General features: G+C 41.4%; 1 protein-coding gene across 1 annotated transcript in view; it reads right to left on the bottom strand.

Annotated features, from left to right (window-relative positions):
• Positions 1-18336, bottom strand: part of LOC149314906 (signal recognition particle subunit SRP54) — a 28006-nt gene extending 9670 nt beyond the window's left edge. Inside the window, exons 1-5 of the mRNA XM_089522102.1 lie at positions 18080-18336; positions 4944-5053; positions 4146-4237; positions 3523-3607; positions 425-529 (exon numbers count right to left, since the gene is read on the bottom strand). Coding sequence (XP_089378228.1) covers positions 425-529; positions 3523-3607; positions 4146-4237; positions 4944-5021 — 360 coding nt within the window. The 5' untranslated portion in view covers positions 5022-5053; positions 18080-18336. The remainder of the gene's footprint in view (positions 1-424; positions 530-3522; positions 3608-4145; positions 4238-4943; positions 5054-18079) is intronic.
• Between the last annotated feature and the right edge of the window lie 1339 nt (positions 18337-19675).

Below are 19675 nucleotides of genomic sequence, written 5' to 3'. Positions count from 1 at the left end.
ACATTAAAAATGCTTCCCACAAACATTACATCATGTTTTCATTATTCTACAGCAGTCAACATGATGACTGAAATATATACCTTGTCCCTTCAATCTGCCTCTTTTTAGCACAAACAATAATTACTATAAAAGTATGGCCTATTTACATGCCAATGTTCAGGTAAATAGTACCAAATATTTTATTTGTATAACTGTCAGTTTTCAATTTAAAAATCACAAAAAAAAACCAACATACAAAATAAAGGAAGAAGCACATCCAAAAAAAATCAGTTTTGAAATACTGAGCTCCTGACATCTTTGACTAGTAAGATTTTTGCCTATTAACATTTGCATAGAGATCTCCAATTTGATTATATTAAAAGGCTGTTCAGCCATATTCACAAACATTGATGCCTACTTAAAGGATTAAAAACCGCAGTGTTACCTTTGAACATGATGTTGTTTTGCCACTTCCCTGCAATCCAACAAACATTATTATGTTCTGTTTTCCTTTTGTTGGTGTCCAGGCTTTGACTCCAGGATCTACAAGCTGTAAAATAATAGTATGTACAGTATGTGATCCCAAATTCACATAATAGTTTCTAGAATCAGAGAAACATACACGAGGTTTACAAGGAATGCAATTTCAACAGTAGATTTTTCTTCAATATTCCTGTTTCTCTCTCAGTTTTAGAAGTGATAAATTAAAGCAACACTATCTGCTACACAGGCATTCTATAGGAGGAAAACAGATCAACCTACCCTACTTCTAGCCCAAATGGCTCTTATAATCCTTTCAAATCCCCTTGTCACACATAGTGCCACTGAAAATGTGTGGTATCACTTGAGTTGGTGTCACTCAGTACGGTAACTCATGGCGTCACCCTCCCCATTGACCTCCTCCCATACCACACTGTACAGAATCCTTAGTAATGTTAGGAGCCCTGGTGGCGCAGTGGTTAAATGCCTGTACTGCAGCCACTCACTCAAAACCATAAGATTGCAAGTTCAATACCAGCAAAAGGGCTCAAGCTCGACTCAGGCTTGCATCCTTCCGAGTTCGCTAAAATGAGTACCCAGATTGTTGGGGGCAATTAGCTTACAATTGTAAACTGCTTAGACACTGTTAGTTCAGTATAAAGTGGTATATAAATGAAGCTGTTTTTGTCTGTTTGTTTTTTACTAATGTGGCTCATTAATTCTAATTCTTGTATATTAATGTAATGGTAATACAGTTCACCCTTCGTATCTGCGAGGGATCTATTCCGAACCACCCTGTGGATAAAAAATGTGGGACTTTGAGTCCCACTGATTTTAATGGCAGCTGCAACATGCATGTGGCTATGCATGAGCCCCCTTTCAAAACAATGGGGCTTGACATTCACAAATGGCAAGCTCACGGATATCAAGAACCCACTGTAGTTATAACATAAAAACTAGCAAAATTAAAATTATACTTTTAAATTACAATATCATACACACAGCCTAAATGCATTTACACATATATAGTTTCATGTGTTTCCAATTAAAATTTGGTAAAAGGTGATGTTTTTAAATATATATTTTTAAATTAAAATGTAAAATTTAATTTTAAAAAAACCTGGCACCTTTCCTTTTTCCTGCCACTGAGCCACACCCCACTCACACCATCTCTTCAGTATTTTAAAGAGGCACAGGAGAATGTCCCAGGCCATTTCTACCAAAAGGCAGATATTTGAGGAGCATGGTGTTGCATGCCCTTAGGGTGTCACCTGGTGTGGTCAGCACCTCCCACACTCTCCTAGCGATGCCATTGCAGAAAACTGATGTCAAGAAATAAACATAATCTTACAGCCATTAAGATGGTTTGCTTACAGCCATTAAGAGACCAGAACTGGTGCTGGTCTAGTAGCTATGCCAAGCACAGAATAAAGTTATCATTCACAAATTTTAAAGAGAAGCATTTCAAAGTGGGTAAGGGAAATAAACAGTACAGTAGGCCCTTGGTATCCGCAGACTTGCCATCTGCAGATTCAAGTAGCCGTGAATGGCAAGCCCGCATTGAAGCGGAGGAGGAGGAAATGGTGGTGGCAAAGAAGGAAGTGGCCCCATGCTGTCTGACAGCAGTGAGAGCAGCGAGGCTGGCTTTGGGCGGCTGGACCATCACTGGCTCAGCCAGCCAGGCTGAAGTGAAGGAGGAAGGACGAAGGTTGGGGTCCCACTGGCTGGCTCAGGGGTGGCCATTTTTCCTCGCTACCCTTGGCCTGCCATTCAGGTAAAGTTCCATTGTCCCCAAAGGCAGTGTGGCCACACCGTCATTATGGACAATGCAGACTCAAACATCCACCGATGTTGGTATCCACGGGGGGTCCAGAACAAATCCCCACAGATACTGAGGGCCAACTGTATTATAGCTAGTGTATGCCAATTTACTTGTGGCAAACAGCAGTTCCCACAGAACCTAAAAATGAGAAACATGGGCCTGTTACAGACTGCCAAAATAAAGCTGCTTCGGGTCTCTTTGGAGGTATGCTGTTTAAATGATGCACGCACCCTAAGAATCCAGAAGCTGCACCAAAGCTGCACTCCAGTGCTTAGGAATGGAGTGTGGCTTTGGCGCAACCTCCGGACTCTTAGGACCCATGCATCATTTAAATAGCATACCTCACAGAGACCCGAAGCAGCTTTATTTTGGCAGTCTGTAACAGGCCATAGTGTTTAAAAAATATATATTGGCTTATCTGGAGAGGTGGTGTTAAGCAGGTATACGTAAATATGCTTGCTTTGCATGATTACTACATGGACAAATGCAGGAGGAGAAGAGGCTGCAATAGGGAAGCAGTCATGCTTTCATTTAATCAGTTTTTGCTTAATCACAGTCATATGCCAGGTAGCAATTTTAGGAATATTCAAAGGATCATTTATATAGATAGGTCGCTCCACATGCCACAGTTAAGGCTAATTCTGAGCTTTGCCACAGTTGGGAGAAGCCTTTTAGACAGCATTTACAGCTAGTTTTGCAATAAGAGCTAACTGAGTAACTCACCAACTAGAGTTATCTTATGCAAGTGATGTAAAATCTATGTAATCATTCATTTAAACTACACTATGGTTCAACTTAGACATAACACTAAGGCTTCCAAATTTACAGTCATATTTAAGAACTGTCTGCTTTCCCCCACCTATCCTATCTGTTCAGTATTCCTCTCTCTAGGAAGAGTGAACTCCAGAGGCAGAACAAGGACTGTTAGTCAATTCAGATATCACATCCAACCTCTTGTAGCACAAATTGTGGTCTGGCCTAAGAAGTGAACTGGACAAATGTGACTTGTGTCAAGGGCAAAGCTTGCTTCAGTAATAATCTACCGTACTATGTTCAACTAACTGTTTGTAGTTTCATGTCTCAGTAAGATTGTATGTAACCACATGTAACTATGTAAGAGCTACATATGAAATGGGGGTGTGGAGTAAAAAAAATTACTAAGACAAATAAGGAACCCATGAATGTCTGATTATATTAAAGACAAACAGATTAGAAAACCAATTACTGTTTATCCATTTTACCTTAACAAGTTCTTTAAAGACAGCATGTTGGATCATTTTCCTCTTGTTGAGGCCAGAAGCCATCTCTTCAAGATCAATAGCAGATCTGTAGTTCAAGAGGAAAAAATATGTAAGCCTTACATCAGAATAAGAATATTTTGTTATTCTGCTGCATTCAATGGGACATACTGTAACATAATTAGGAGTAGGGGATAAATAAACTAAGAATATTAATGTAAATTAAGTAACACTGAAAGCTTAATACCAATGCACAAAGATGTTGTGCATGAAATGTGTATGTATTTCATAGTCAGAACAATGTTGTACGTACATATACAAACACCCACACCCAGGATAATGTCACTAAAGCCTCTGAATTTTAAGTGTCATTATATATTTATAATCTCTATATTGCAATGTATGCATATACCGGGTTTTGTAAATAACTCAGAAGAACACTTCTTGAGCTAACATATTATAGGTCAGTCATTATATATAGTATAGGTTTAAACTGCTTTAAGCTGGGTACTAAATCAAGAAGTACAAATAATACTATGTGCATCTTTCAAGGGTTGCAATTAAGCATGAAGTAAACTAACACCTGTGTAAGAGATAAAAACTGCTATTTTATTTTATTTACTCACTTGACATTTTCTCTTAGTTGCTTCACTAACTTTATGTTGACATCAGCTTCCAATAGTGCTGTACATACTTCTTTTAACATTGCATTTAAAACCTAATAAGGAGAAAACAAAGTTGACTTCCGAAACAAGTAAGATTTTTTTTACTGTACCATGCATATTTCAAATTAGGTCAAAATGAAGTAGAAAATTTCAGGTGTTCCTTCATATAGCCATGTGACTTAGTGAGAAATAAATAAAAAGTGGCAAAATATAATGTATCATCGAATAAAGGCATGGAGGGGGGAGTGATTCTTCCAACGACTTTTTTGTAAGCCCTCCCTGCTCCTGACTTTCTATGGCAAAACATGATTATTTGTTTGCTCCTAGAAGCCTGCAATTTGGAATAAAACATGGTGCAGCCAATCCTCAAAACCAGAAACAGTATTTCAGCCACTTGTGGTTTTGATATTTCATTATTTCTGTATATTGGGAGCTGTGTGGCCATGACAATCCTGTGGGCAGAAAAGTGGCCCACAATGTCTTTAAAGTTATCCACTCTTGATTCACACTATGCCAACAATATGAACTTATTCTGAGCTAGTTAACAAATGGAATTAGCGCATAGAATAATACTCCATGTGAGGTTAAAGCTACATTATCACATATGACATTTTAAGCAGCTGCCATGCTTAGTAAATAGAATTTCAACCATATTACATTAATGTAGGACAGTTCTTTCAAAGCTAAATTAAATGTGACAGTGATGAAAATGTCATGTTTACTCTAATTTTTTTTAACACATATGCAAAGGTTACATACCTCTTCATTGATAATGGTAGCATTGCTTAGTGAGCGCAATGCTGAGGTTATTTTTCTCCCAAGATCTGCTAGCACCATTTTGGCAACTTCACAGTCAGTTCAAATATGATCTATAAGAAAAGAGTGGGAGACTGTTAATTTCTTACTTACAAGAAGCTATGTGCTATCTCTTCTTTGTGAACTAATTTGTAAATATGATAACCCTAAACTTATTTTGGAACGAAAGTATGAAGACTTTCTTGAGAAGATATGCGTAACTATTTAGAGCCACAGACCATCACAATTTACATGAAAATACAAAATAGCAGCCAAATCTGGAAAAAAACTACAGCTACTACTTTCCCTTCTAATGCACTAACTTTCAATATTTTTTTTAAAAAAATTAAAATGCTAGAGAATGTAAACGATCCTATATACGCTGCTATTTTATTTTAGATGTCTGGTTCTTAATTTTTTAGCAGCTCAGCAAATTTTGCAACCTGCATAGTAGGGAAAAAAAAGTATCATTTCCTCCTAGCAGTGCGCATACTTGTTCTAAGAGGGTCTGTTTGACAAAGAACAGAGGATGCTGGTCAGAAATATGTACCCTAGGGACTTATACAGTTGGCAGCTTAAAAAAAACAGTGGATGATGTCCTCAACTACAGCAGACTCACAGACATAAAATCTTTGGTGAGATGGACTATTGTTAAACTTCTTGTCCAAAAAGCAGTGAGAACTGGAGCTGTAGAGATGTAAATGGCTTTTTTAAAGGGGCTGTATTGAGAAATGTAAAATAGTGGTCTAAGTAAAACATTATTTTCTATCATGGATACCACATAGAATAAGATAATTATGTGACTAAGTACAAATCCCACCACTTTGAATAAAAATAAATGATTTCTTTAAACAATTGTTTTACTCTAGTGGAAGAGAAGGGCCTTTTTGGAAAAGTGTATCAGGTAATTTATTTCATCAGGGGTTAATAGGTCCCAGTAAGGGCATGAAGAAAGAACTGATACAGTGGACCCTTGTTATACGCTGGAGTTTGGTTCCAAGATCCCCCATAGATAACAAAATCCGTGGATGCTCAAGTCCCCTTAAATATAATGACATAGCAAAATGGTGTCCCTTATTAAAAAAATGGAAAATCAAGGTTTGATATTTGAAATTTATACTTTTTTAGAACACTTTCAAACCGTGGATGCTTGAATCCGTGTATAAAAAATCAGTGTATAAGAAGGACCAACTATATATCCATATTAGGAAGCCTGGATGTGTGAAAAGGGAGGAAAAAATAAGTGGCCAATGAGATGCAGTAATTTGATAAGAAAGACCATTACACTGTTGTCCCTTTTGCAACCAAAGCCCAAAATCTAGATGTGTCTAGGCTGCCAAACACAAGTCCATTCAAGCTTGTTATGTATACTTATTCTTTTTTTAGAATATAATAGATTACTTTTTCTGCCTTAATATCCTGAAGGGACTAGATCTCATCTGATCTCAGGAGTTAGGCAGTGTTAGTGCTTGGAAGGAAGACTTCCAGGGACTGTCAGGTGCTGCAGGCTACATTTCAGAGGAAGACAATGGCAAACCACTTCTGTGTATTCCTTGCCTAAGAAATCTTTATAAAATTCAAGTGGCGATTAAATTGACAGGCAACCTGAAGGCACATACTTTACCTTAGAGTTTTGTATTTTCTGCACTGATTGAAAAAAAAAAGGCCTAGCTATGGAACATAGACAGCCTTGATCGCCTTGGTGGATGACCTACGCAGGGGACTGGACAGGGGGAATGTGTCCCTTGTTGGTTCTCCTGGACCTCTCAGTGGCTTTTGATAACATCGATCATGGTATCCTTCTAGACCGCCTCTCTGGGATGGGGCTTGGAGGTACTGTTCTGCAGTGGCTCTGTTCCTTCCTGGAGGGGCGAACTCAGAAGGTGGTACTGGGGGACTCCTGTTCGACCCCCTGGCCATTGACCTGTGGAGTCCCTCAAGGGTCAGTGTTGTCCCCTATGCTGTTTAACATATACATGAAACCGCTGGGAGAGGTTGTCCGGAGTTTTGGGGTGCGGTGTCATCAATATGCAGATGACACTCAACTCTACTACTCCTTCCCACCTCAATCCAAGGAGGCTGTCCTGGTCCTAAACCAGTGCCTGTCTTCAGTAATGGACTGGATGAGGGCAAACAAGTTGAAACTTAATCCAGACAAGACAGATGTGTTCCTGGTCAGTCGGAAAGCAGATCGGGGAACAGGGATCCAGCCTGTGTTAGATGAGGTCACACTCCCCCTGAAGACACAGGTTTGCAGTTTGTGGGTAGTCTTGGATTCAGCTTTGAACCTGGAGGCCCAGGTCTCTGCTGTGACCAGAAGTGCTTTCGCACATTTAAAATGTACACCAGCTGCGCCCGTTCCTTGAGAAGCCAGATTTGGCCACGGTGGTACATGCATTGGTTACATCTCCTTTGGACTACTGTAATGGGCTCTACATGGGGCTGCCTTTGAAAAGTGTTTGGAAAATTCAGCTGGCTCAAAGAGCTGCTGCCAGGCTATTAACAGGGGCAGATTACAGAAACCATACAATGCCCCTGTTGAAACAGCTTCACTGGCTGCCAGTTTGTTTCCGGGCACAATTCAAGGTCCTGGTTATTACCTACAAAGCCCTACATGGCTCAGGTCCACACTATTTGGCAGACCGTTTCTCTTGGTATGAACCGGCCCGGACTCTAAGATCCTCTGGGGAAGCCCTTCTCTCTGTCCCAACATCATCACAAACACGGTTGGTGGGGACACAAGAGAGGGCCTTCTCGGTGGCTGCCCCTAGACTCTGGAACTCCCTGCCCAGGGAGATCAGGATGGCTCCCTCCTTGATGGCCTTCCGCCGGCAGGTGAAGACCTACCTGTTCACACAGGCATTTAGGGATTTACTATAAGGACAGGCTGAGATGTTCGATGTTGGACCAGTTTAAAAATTCTTTTCAATGTACTTTTTATTTTATTGTACTTTTTTTTTTTTAAATACTATGAACCCGCTCTGAGTCCCAGTCCTGGGAAAAGAGCGGGAAATAAATAAATAAATACGGAATTCAAGTTCTCTACAGAGTAGACCTGTTCAAGTTTCCTTACAGTTATGGGCAGCACACTCACACCAAGTGAAGCTTATTTAATTTATATGCAGGGATGGGAAGTGCTGGAATTAATCATATCAATTCTGATTTCTTGTACTATTTTATAAAATAAAAGTTCCAAAGGGTCTGAGGAGAGGTGTTTCCAAAGAAACAATATTTTTGGAGGCATGTTTTCTTCCCATTTCAGCAAACCTTTTATCTCAAATTAATATACTGTCTGAAGGGATTAGAACTGCAGACATAGACTGAATTGAGAGAGAAACAATAGTTGAATTGGCATGTAATCACTCTGTGGCCTACTAAGAATTTTATAAAGTTATCAAAAGAGAGGCCACCGATTAAGAAAGGATCACACAGTCAATCACATATTTACCATTTGCTTCTGGTATGCTTCTAGGTCTGATTCTGGTGCCCTATCTGACCCACAACTTACAATCAAATAGAAATTATAAACAAGAGCGAACAAAGATTGGCACCTTCGTTAATCTTAGAGTCTTTAGAATTCCTCACAAGGAAATAAGATCTTCTGGTACAAAGGCTATTTTGTCACCAGTTATACAACTATTTTGCATTATTCTGACTTTTCTATCCCCTGCTTTAAAGATTAAAGGGTCAATAAACTAGTAGGTTGTTGTTGTTGTTGTTGTGTGCCTTCACATAATTTCAAACTTATGGAGACACTAAGGTGAACTTATCATCGCAAGATTTGTTCAGAGGGTGTTTGCCGTTGCTGTCCTCTGAGGGTGAGAGAGTGGGACTTGCCCAAAGTCACCCCGTAGGTTTCCATGGCAGAGCAGAGATTCAAATCCTGTTCTCCAGAGTCACAGTCCATCACTCTGACCATGATATCACACTAGGTACAGAAGGTAGTAAGATCCCATCTAAACTTGGAAGCTAAAAAGAGTCAGCCCCAGATGCGACCATGCCAATGCACACCAGGTGCTGAAGGCCATCTCTGCATATTCCTTGCCTAAGAAAACCCTATGAAACCCATAAGTCAACAGGCAACTTGAAGCCACAGATACAAACACAAACTGGTAAGAATAGGTCAAAAAAATTACTCAAATGGGCAAGAGCCCGATCTATGTAAGCTCAGACAGATCAATCTTCATATTCTGAGTTCTGTGAAGTATAATGTATGTTTAGCACAGGCCAAGCAGTTTGGAGAATTGTAATATTCTCAACTATACATTTTTGTGTACCACAGCATGAAATAGGAGTCAGGACAGATTTGTGGGCTATTGCTCAATAGATACAGAAGGTAGTAAATTAAATTCTGCTTCAACATTTTGAGTCTTATTTTCAAAGCAGCCTAACTCAGCTGAGTTTATCTTCAGTAACTAGGTTAGCAGCTCTGTGTGACATAGTAAGAGAGAGCAATCAAATTATTCCACATTAGAAACAAGTAGAGATACTAACTAATTAACAACGTTGTTCTTAGAAGAGTTGGAAATAGGACGCTTCTATTTCTGTACATAACAATAATCAGACTTTAAAGTTCAACCCTTAGAAGGATTTTGGGTAAGAATTCTGTACAATACAGTAACCAGCTGAACTATTCACCAACCACTGCAACCTGCTAATGATATGCTGTTCCTCCTCCACTGCTAACTTATGGAATGTGTTGATTAACACTACTTTCTTAGCTGACATAAGAGCCTAGAACAAACAGTCCTTGTTCAGGAAAGGACTATTTTCACTACAAAGAAGTGATTCCCAAACTTTAGTCCTCCAGGGTCTCATTCACACTTACATTTTTGTTCTACGGAGATTTGGATCTCCGTGGTGACATGATACCATATTGATGTTCTCACTACGGTTTATGTGCCTGAATCTCCCCATTGCACTTAAACCCTACTCGACATTCACACACACACACACACACACACACACACACCGGATCAATTCAAAATGGAGGTGCCCCCATTTTAGGAAATGATCCCATGAAATCTGAATTGATTTGGTAGTGTACTCACTCTGAAGCTCTACAAAAGATGAGGTAAGGGATCCAGTGTCGAATACGCCGGGTTAAGTGGGTTTCTCCATGCACACACACACACACACACACGGCAAAGGATCTTCAAAAAATGAAGTATCTTTCCAGTTTTTATTAATTCCAATGCATCCTAGGAAAATTACAAAACACAACTTGGAATCTTAGAAGCAACAAAGTTGAAGTTACTGAGTTACCTGAAGGAAAGAATGTCCACAACTGAATTTTGACAGTACACCAGTGTTAAGTAATTTTACATGGTTTGGCTCAAGCGACAAAGTCAGTAATTGCAGCCTGAACATTAGGGTCCTCTATAACACAGGGTAGAAAAGGGAAACTGATAAAATGGGTTACCTTCCCTTGAGAACTCTAGGACTACTTCATTTTTTTAGATCACACCTTTCCTCCTCTTGATTTTCTAGCACATTGAACAGTCTTTTGAAATTATCTTTATTACTGAAATATTGTTCCTTTTCCCCTGTGGTTGATTTTTTAAAAAAATATTTATTTTATTTTATTTTGTCTCACACTGTCCAACTGAGGCTTATTTTTACCCTTTGGAGTGCACTGTTCTGTATCCTTTAGGGAGCTGCATATCATTTTCTGCCACTGATCAAATAGTTCCCTTAATTCTGTAGCCTCTTGACCATATGATGCCAGGCAGAACAGCTAATAACTTCATTTGTCTACTCACATTAAGATAATTTTCATTTCTAATTTATGAAGGTTTATGTTTAAAGAGACTTTTTGCTATCATCATACTTTAGTAAAGGATCAGAAAAACTGTGTTAAGTTAAATTCACAGGGGCTTCTAAGAATGGGCCTACAGGACATGCAGAAGATAGATTGCTTTGCTTTTGAGATTAATAGCTGCAATGTCTCATGTGATAATTTGTGAATTTGCAAACAGCATGCTTGTACTCCCATAATATCAAATGATAATGAGTTGGGGAAAACTTTATTAGTGGCTGGGGGAGCACTGAGGTTTTTGCCTCATTCAGAAGTGTAGGTTGATCCCCAGGCTTGTACAAGGACCAACTGATTTCTTTTAAGGGCTCCTCTGAAACAGAGAGAGAATAAGACCTATCCAAATGTGATTGCTCTGCTGATGTCTCCAAAATTTCCATGGCTTCTTTCTGCCATACAAATGTAATTGTGAAGTCTGATGCTTGTAACCCTGGTGGCGCAGTGGTTAAATGCCTGTACTGCTGCCACTCACTCACAAACTACAAGATTGTGAGTTCAATCCCAGCCAGGGGCTCAGGGTTGACTCAGGCTTGCATCCTTCTGAGGTCACTAAAAGGAGTACCCAGCTTGTTGGGAGCAATTAGCTTACACACTGTAAACCGCTTAGGGAGTACTTAAGTGTGCTGATAAGTGGTATAGAAATGTACTTCCTATGGCTATTCACATGTTTCAAGGCTTTCTGACAAATCTGGCTGTTTGAGTACTCTGGACTGGAAACTGAAGTTTATTATTTTACTCAGAGTAACTGCGCCTGTTTTCACAGTTTTGGAGGGATTGTGGAAAGAGCTCCAGTTTCTTATAATGACTCCTTGTATACATAGTTCCCTATTTATCTTTTTATTATGGAAGAGAGGAAATTTGCCAGTGATGCTTGGGAAGTCACAAACTCTACCAAATATGCCATCTCTTCATCTTTGCTAATGAAGTTTTTAAAAAAAGGCAAAAATTCCATAATTCCTTAAGACCCGAAAGTGACCAGATATTAGGATTAAAAACATATAACTATCTAAAAAGTAATTAAAACTCAATACCACCTATGATAAAATGACTCTCACAGTAAGTTACAAGAAAGCTAATATGCACACGTTCACTATGAGTCCTCAAAGGAACAGTAGAACAATGAATATGTCAGCAATTCTGTCACTTAAAATATCCATCCAAAACCTTACCACCTGATCCTGAAAGAACTGTTTAACAAAAGTCTTGAGCCAGTCTCTTCAATGATTTACTCTTAAGAATTAATCTTTACAATATTTCTCAGATTAATACATCACAACTGGGTACCCTTAAACTTGGTGTAGTGGGAAAATCCCTTCGTCTCTGCAAGGTGTCTGTCTGTTTTTCCCTTTTGCTCTGTTCATGATGATTATGATCTTGACTGTTGGTTACATCTGCTAAATATGTTGTTAGAGATACATTCTTATAATCTCTTATTTATTTCTCCATGGTCAAACTATCTGGGAGGGTCCATCTGTTGTGTTATAAAAGCACATGTTACTATAAACACAATGGTATTTTTCACAATCAAATGTTTATGGATTAAACACATCACAATCATGCCAATGAACATGTTAATTATGTTAATGTCATTTAAAGGCTTGCTTAACAAAGAAAAGTTCTTAGCTGTGTAGCTGGACAACCTCCTCTTACCCAAAGATCCTTTGGGTTCTCAACACTGAATAATTACAGTACTAAGCAAACAACTAACAGGAGTATGTATTATTGTTGTTATCATGCAGTTAACCCTACTTTTAAAAAAACTACCTTCCAAAATGGCACTTAAAATGAGACACGCCTTGCAAGATAAGACAAAGGGGAGCAGAGAGAAAAGGCAAATCAAGGTGCAGAACAGTCATGATCTAGAAGTGGGCACTTATATCCAGTTAAGGCTAAACTGATTTCCCCCTTGTTGTTCTTGTACGAATAGCCATGGTGGTTCTTGTTCCTACAGCAGTGTGTAGTGGCAATTTTTGAGGTGCAGGCCTCATCATGATTTCTATAAATATATTTAAAACACAGTTTCTAGTAGTTTTCATTTCCACCAGGAGTAGATTTTTTATAATGTTAATTGGTTCTGTCTACTCAAGATCAAGTCAATCCAGAATTACTTTGTATTACAACACTGTTAGCCTGGTGTTGCAGAGATTACAGCTAAAGACAGAGGGAATAGGAGGGGGGTGAAAGGGGGTGGCAGATGATGTCATAGAACATACAACACTGCAGAAATAATCCACTTTGAGACCGCTTTAACTGCCCTGGCTCAGTGCTAGAGAATCTTGGAAACTGTAGTTTCTTGTTGCATCAGAGCTGACAGAGAAGGCTAAATGTCTCACAAAACTACAGTTCTCACTATTCCCTGGAATTGAGCCAGGGCAGCTAAAACAGTCTCAAACTGGATTATTTCTGCAGTGTGTTTTGGACTAAAGTTAACTAACTTTACACACATTTATTTCTCTATGGGTAGAATGTTTTTAACATTCTGGATTATCCAAATAGTGAAGCTCAATGTTACAAATATATCCCTTTTCAATATGAAAGAGCAAATTAATAATTAATCAATCCAATGCAAATATAATTACAGTAATGTAACTTGCTGTTATATTTCTGATTAAAATATTGTTTCTCCCTCATTGACTAAAATGTATTTAACAGTTTGCCACTGAATTTCAATAGCAAACTGGGACATTTAACATTCTCTTAAGACGCATAGGGGGTTTTCAGTGGAGGGCAGAAGAGCCAAGAAGGAAAGATGAAGTGGGAAAGGAAAGTTCTAGGAATCCCCCAAATGCTGATCAGGGATTAACAGAAAATATTTCTCTCCTTGTTGCACTCGGGGCCTGAGGAGGTAGTAAATCCAGTGGACGATACCCGTAGGCCAGTTCTGACCTATAAGCCACATATGTGCAGACCTTCCACAATTGTTTAAAAACAGAATGCCATAAAGCAATGGAGTCCATGTTAATGGAACACACATAAAACCAAATCATAACAAAATAGGCTCATATTTCGATTAAGCAGATGTTATCATCAGGGAGTCAGGGAATAGGGATTCTGTGCTGGATGGGGTTACACTCCCCTTGAAATCTCAAGTTTACAGCTTGGGTCCAAAGTTGGACACAACTTTGAGCCTGGATACTCAGGTTTCAGCAGTGACCAGAAGTGCATTTGCACAAGCCAGCTGTACCCATTTCTTGGCACTTCAGATGTGGCTACAGTGATGCATGCCTTGAATACATTCCATTTGTGGGGCTGCCTTTGGGAATTGTTTGGAAACTCCAGTGGGTCCAAAATGTTGCAGTCTGGGGCTAGTTATAGGGAGCATACAATTCCCTTCTCAAAATAGCTTTGTTGGCTATTGGTTTGTGTCTGGGCACAATTCAAAGTGCTGGTCATGACCTATAAAGCCCTATATGGCTTGGGTCCAGACTATCTGATAGACTTATCTCCCAATACAAACCTGCCAGAGCTCCAAGGTCTTCAGGGGAAGGCTTTCTCTCGGTCCTACCACCATCACAGGTTCGCTTAGTGAGGACACAAGAGAGAGCCTTCTCGGTGGCTGCTACCAACCTCTGGAGCTCCCTTCCACAGGAGGCTGGGCTGGCCCCCTCCTTTTTTTGCTTTTGCTAGTCATTTCTGTTTAAGCAAGTGTTTAATGTATCAATAAGGGAACTTTTTATTGGGGGTGTTTTATTGATCTTTTAAAGTTTTGGTTGTTTTTTAAAATTATTTTAATGTTTTTCATGAAATTATTTGAATTGTTTATAAATTTTATTGGAAACATTTTAAATTTACTATTTCTGGAAACTGCCTTGGGTCCCACTCTGAGAGGAAGGTGACATACATGAGTCCCAGTCCTGGGAAAAGAGCGGGATATAAATAAATAAATAAATAAATAAACAAACACATACAAATGAAATGAATAAATAAATAAATAAATAAATAAAATGTTTGAAACAGGAATTTGAGGAGAGCCATGTTGGATCAGACCAAATTTATCTATTATTTATTTAGTTACCAAAGGCCCGCTCTCCCCATGGAGGTCTGACTAGTGCCAAGACTCATTAAATTTAGGGGCCAAGTTAAAATGTGGCTGTTCACCAAAGCCGCAGTGTCTAATTAATTAAATCCAAAGGTTTGTATATATAGTTTCTAAAAGTTTTAAATTTAATTTTTAAATGCTTTTATCTCATTATATTGTATAATATGTTTTTGGCTCATTTCAATTATTTTAATGTTTTTAACCTGCTGCTATTTGTAAGCAGCCCTAAGATCTTGATATAGGGTGGAGTATAATGTCGTGGTTTGAGCGTTGGACTTGGCTTGAATTCCCGTTCAGCCATGAAACCCACTGGGTGACCCTAGGCAAGTGACACACTCTCAGCCTCAGAGGATAGCAATGGCAAACTCCCTGGGGAAAAATGCCAATAAAACCCTATGATATGGCTTTAGGGTCACCATAAGTCAGAAATGACTTGAAGGCACACATTTTAATAAATAAATGCTAAAGAAGTAAATAAATAACAATAACATCCAACTGCAACTTTTTTTTACAAACGTGATACCTATCTTATCAAACAAAATCTATCCGTGTGTTTTGCAACCAGCATTCAAAAGCATACTATATACCACAATAACAGTTCAGTCAGTTATATCTCACTAAGTATATTCAGGTTCTGTGAAAATTTAAAATTCAACTAAAAGTACACAAATGTGATATTATGAAAGAAAAAGCAACCTCCCAGTACCTATACATTTGAGAGAAATATGCTGACTCATCATCCAAATATTTTTAAAGCTCGTACAGACAAGCCAAAATAAAGCTGCTTCAGGACATTTTAGAGGTATGCTGTTTAAATGATGTATAAGCTAAACATCATTTATGATAAACGATGTATAAGGCTCCAGTCCTAAGCTTTGGCGTAGCTTCTGGCCTCTTTAGATGCATGTGTCATTTAAACAGCATACCTCCAAAGTGATCCAAAGCAGCTTTATTTTGGCCTGTCTGTACAGGCCCCTTAATTACTTAAGTTACTAAAGTAGTTCTAAATGTAAAGATGAATAACTTATCATAATGAGAACTGTAGGGAGGGGGTAGAGCATTTGCTTTGTCTATCATGTCATCTTGCATCAACAGGTGGCATCTCAAGAGCTCTCATTTTATCTCTGTTTCTGCCTCTAGTAGCTGGTTGTTTCAGCACCTGTACTTTCTAGCAAAAACAGCAAGCCAACAACAGCCCAGCCTCACAATTCTTTGGTGGGTTATAAACCGCCATAAAGTACGCGCTCCACGCGTACTAGGGTTAGGAAGGGCCGTATTAGGGTTAGGAAGGTTCTTACCTTCATGATGGCCCTTCCTCCCAGTACGTGTGGAGTGCGGACTTTACAGCGGCGCCCGTCCATATGGGTGCTGCCATTTTGATGTCTTGGACGCAGTGTGTCCAGACGTGTTGCGGCGGAAGTGACGCCACGAGGGTGCGCTCTGCCCCTCGCGGCGCCACTTCCGCGTTCCGAAAAGGAGCGCCATTTTGGCGCTCCTTTTTCACTGCGTGGGGAAGCCTCGTGGTCTGGCCGCTGGGGCTTCCCTACGCAGCGAATGGCGGCGGCGGGAAAACAGCCCCTTGAGGGCCGTTTGTAACCCGCCTTTATGACTTCCTTCCCTATTGACTGGCACCTCCATACTTGCAAGCATATAAACACTAAATAAAGTGCATAATCATTCATTCTAATAGGCAGCATATTCTCAAATGAACCAGAAGAGGAAAGAATTACTGTACTGTGCAGGGAGAACAAAACTACACTCCTGAATCTCACTACTTGGTATGCTCCATAAAATGCAGAAAGATTTATTTGTAACAAAACATGCTTACAACTTCACTGCTTTGTTCGCTTTCAATAGACTGCTACTTGATTTTTGAGCTATCTTGGGACTCCTGGATTTGACAGCAAAATGAGAATATTTTAAATACTGTGATCAGTTCATGCACAGCATCTGAACTAGATGAAGATTCGGGAGAGAACAATAAATGGTGGTTCTGACGATTACTATTGTGTTCAAATTACTTAAAGCCATCTCACATATATAGTAACCTTTTCCAGGATAGTTATAAGTGCTGTCTGAATTGCAAGCAGGGTCTGCTGTGAAACTGCCAACCTGAAATGAGCATATAAAGTAAGTAAATAAATAAGCAGCAAGCCAGTGCGGTGTAGTGGTTTGAGCATTGGACTGTGACTCGAGACCAGGGTTTGAATCACTGCTCAGCCATGAAACACACTGAGTGACCTTGGGCAAGTCACACTCTCTCAGCTTCAGAGGACAGCAATGGCACCCCACTCCCTGAAGAAATGTGCCAAGAAAAGCCCTTCTTAGAGCCTTGGCTTTAAGCTCAACAGCTTAGCTCTGGGGAATAAGTAAGTATTAAGAGAACCACCAGACATATCTGTCCAAAAGACACTGCAGAAGCAATCCATCCTGGCAATTGTAATCTGTTGTGGCGCCAGTTTAATGTGGCATCGCAGCTGTCTGACAGAGAAGGCTGGATGTTCCACAAAACTACAATCTCCAGGATTGCCTAGCGTTGGCCCAGGTCAAGTTAAAGCCGTCTCAAAGTGGATGGCTTCTGCAGTGTGTTTTGGAGCATGGTGGCTCAAGGACTGGGGTTTCAGCACCAGCACCAGCGGACTTCCTCTGAGGCCATTAGCAGCCGCACTAATGGCCTGCAGCTGTTGCTGGTCAGCTGAGTCGGTGCTGGCCAAGGGCCCTCCTGCAGTCCAGCTGTTTCCATGCCTCTGGCTTGGGAGGAAGAGAGGCAGCTGGGCAGCAGCATCTTCTGGAGGAGGCAGGCAAGAGGGGCTCCAGGCGTCCTCCTTTCCAGGACTACACTTCAGCCTCCTGTCCAAATATCCTCCATTTGGAGCCTGACTAAGAAGCACGGATTGGCATTTATTATCATTATTTCTTATATCCTGCCTTTCTCCCAATATAAGGACTCAAGACAATCAAGTGCTTGTAACTTTTACTCGGCCACCTCCTCCATTCGGCGCCTGAGAGAGTGACCGGGCGTCCTCCTTTCCCAGGACGGGTCCTACATTAAAACCTCCCGTCCTGCGGGAATTCCCAAAGCGTCCTCCATTTTCAGACATGCCTAAGAACCACGGAGGTTTATTGACTTATATTAGCGCTTCTAGCTGTTGTGGTTCTCGTGTCCTACATTCCCCTCGTGCGTCCTCCAGCGCTTCCCCGGACGGCGCTCAGCCACTCGGGAGCCCCTGCCTCCACGGAACTCACCGGGAAGAGAAGCTCCTTGGCTCCGAGGCGGCGGAGGAGGCGGAGGCCTGGCTCCGAGGCGGCGCAACAGCTGTCCCGGGGGCGCCTGGCGAAGGCGGCGGCGGCGGCGGCTGGGGCCCGGGGCCGAGAGGCAAAGCTAGCCTCGCCCCCGCATCCAGGCAACCAGCGAGAGAGGCACGTCACCACCGCAGCCCCACTGACGCTTCGCTCCTGCTCCTCTCTCGCGGACTTCCGCTTCCGGGTCGTGTCACGAGGAAGCCCCGCCCATTGGTCCACTTACGTAAGCGTCCCTTCGAGGGGGCTTCCATTAGAGCCCTCCTGGCGCAGTGGGTTAAGAGCTGGGCTGTGGCTCCTGGGGAGCCCGGTTCATTGCCATTAACATTGACATGTCCTCTCTAGGAATATCTGGGTCCTCCAGTGCAACTCTATGGTCAACTGTAACTAAACATCTCCTTAGGACAGGCTCGACTCTCCCTAAACTGGAAATGACCTGAAGCAGCAACGAAACGAGTGTCGAGATGCCTTGGTTGAGAGTTCCTGCATGGCGGAATGGGGCTGGGCTGGATGGATGGCCCTGGCAAGGGTCTAGTGGATAGACCCCTGAGGCCTTGCCCTTCAGCAACGGAACAATACAGAGATCGACACGTAAATCGCTTCCATGCCAGCATTCTCTGAGGATGCCAGCCCAGATGAGAAACGTCGGGAATGAACCCTTCTAGAACAGGGCCACATGGACCGAAACACCCACAAAAGGCCATGGATGCCTTTGGCTTCACTGTCTTGGAGAGTTCTGAGAGCGCTTTAACTGCTCTGGCTCCATGCCAGGGAATCCTGGGAGCTGTAGTCTGTGGTGCCACAAGCGCTCTCTGACAGGGAAGGCTCACTGTCCCACAAACACCACACAGCCACAAATAACCATTTATCGTTGCCGTTCTACGTACAACAGAGATACAACTCTGAGAGCCAGTATGGCGCAGTGGTTTTTGAGTGTCGGACTATGACTGTGGAGGCCAGGGTTTGACTCCCAGCTCGGCCACGGAAACCCACTGGGTGGCCTTGGGCAAGTCACACTCTCTCAGCCTCAGAGGATGGCAAGGGCAAAAAAACAACCCTCTCTCTCAACAAAACGTGGCCAAGAAAACTCCATCAGAAGCGGCTTCAAGGCACGCAATAACAGCAACAACCACAATCCCTCTGAGGTCGCACGCCGGGAAAAGGCAGTATTATAGATATAGGTAAATGTAGCAGTCGGCTAAACGGGAGCCTGAATTCTAACTAGAGAACACCTTTGACTGGTCCTCTTTGGTATCATAAAAGGCCAGAGTGGGCGGTTTCCTCCAACGGTCGTCACGCAATGCAAAAGGGGCGGAGTCTTTCTAGGAGGCCCACGTCTCCTTCGCCGCCTGGAGCAGAGGGAAGGAAGAAGAGAGCGTGACGTCACGGGGAGGAGAGAGGAGGAGAGGCGTCTCTGCGCATGCGTCGTCCAAAGCCGACGTAAAATGGGTCAAGTGGGTAAAGGATGACGTCTCTCAAGAGACGTCATCCTTTACCCGCTTGACCCATTTTGTGTTGGCTTTGGACGACGCATGCGCAGAG

This window comes from Sceloporus occidentalis, unplaced genomic scaffold, assembly GCF_023333645.1.
Source record: "Sceloporus occidentalis isolate IW3139 unplaced genomic scaffold, rSceOcc1.0.p SCAF_4, whole genome shotgun sequence".
Lineage (NCBI taxonomy): Eukaryota > Metazoa > Chordata > Lepidosauria > Squamata > Phrynosomatidae > Sceloporus > Sceloporus occidentalis.
This window is presented reverse-complemented; position numbering and strand designations above follow the sequence as displayed.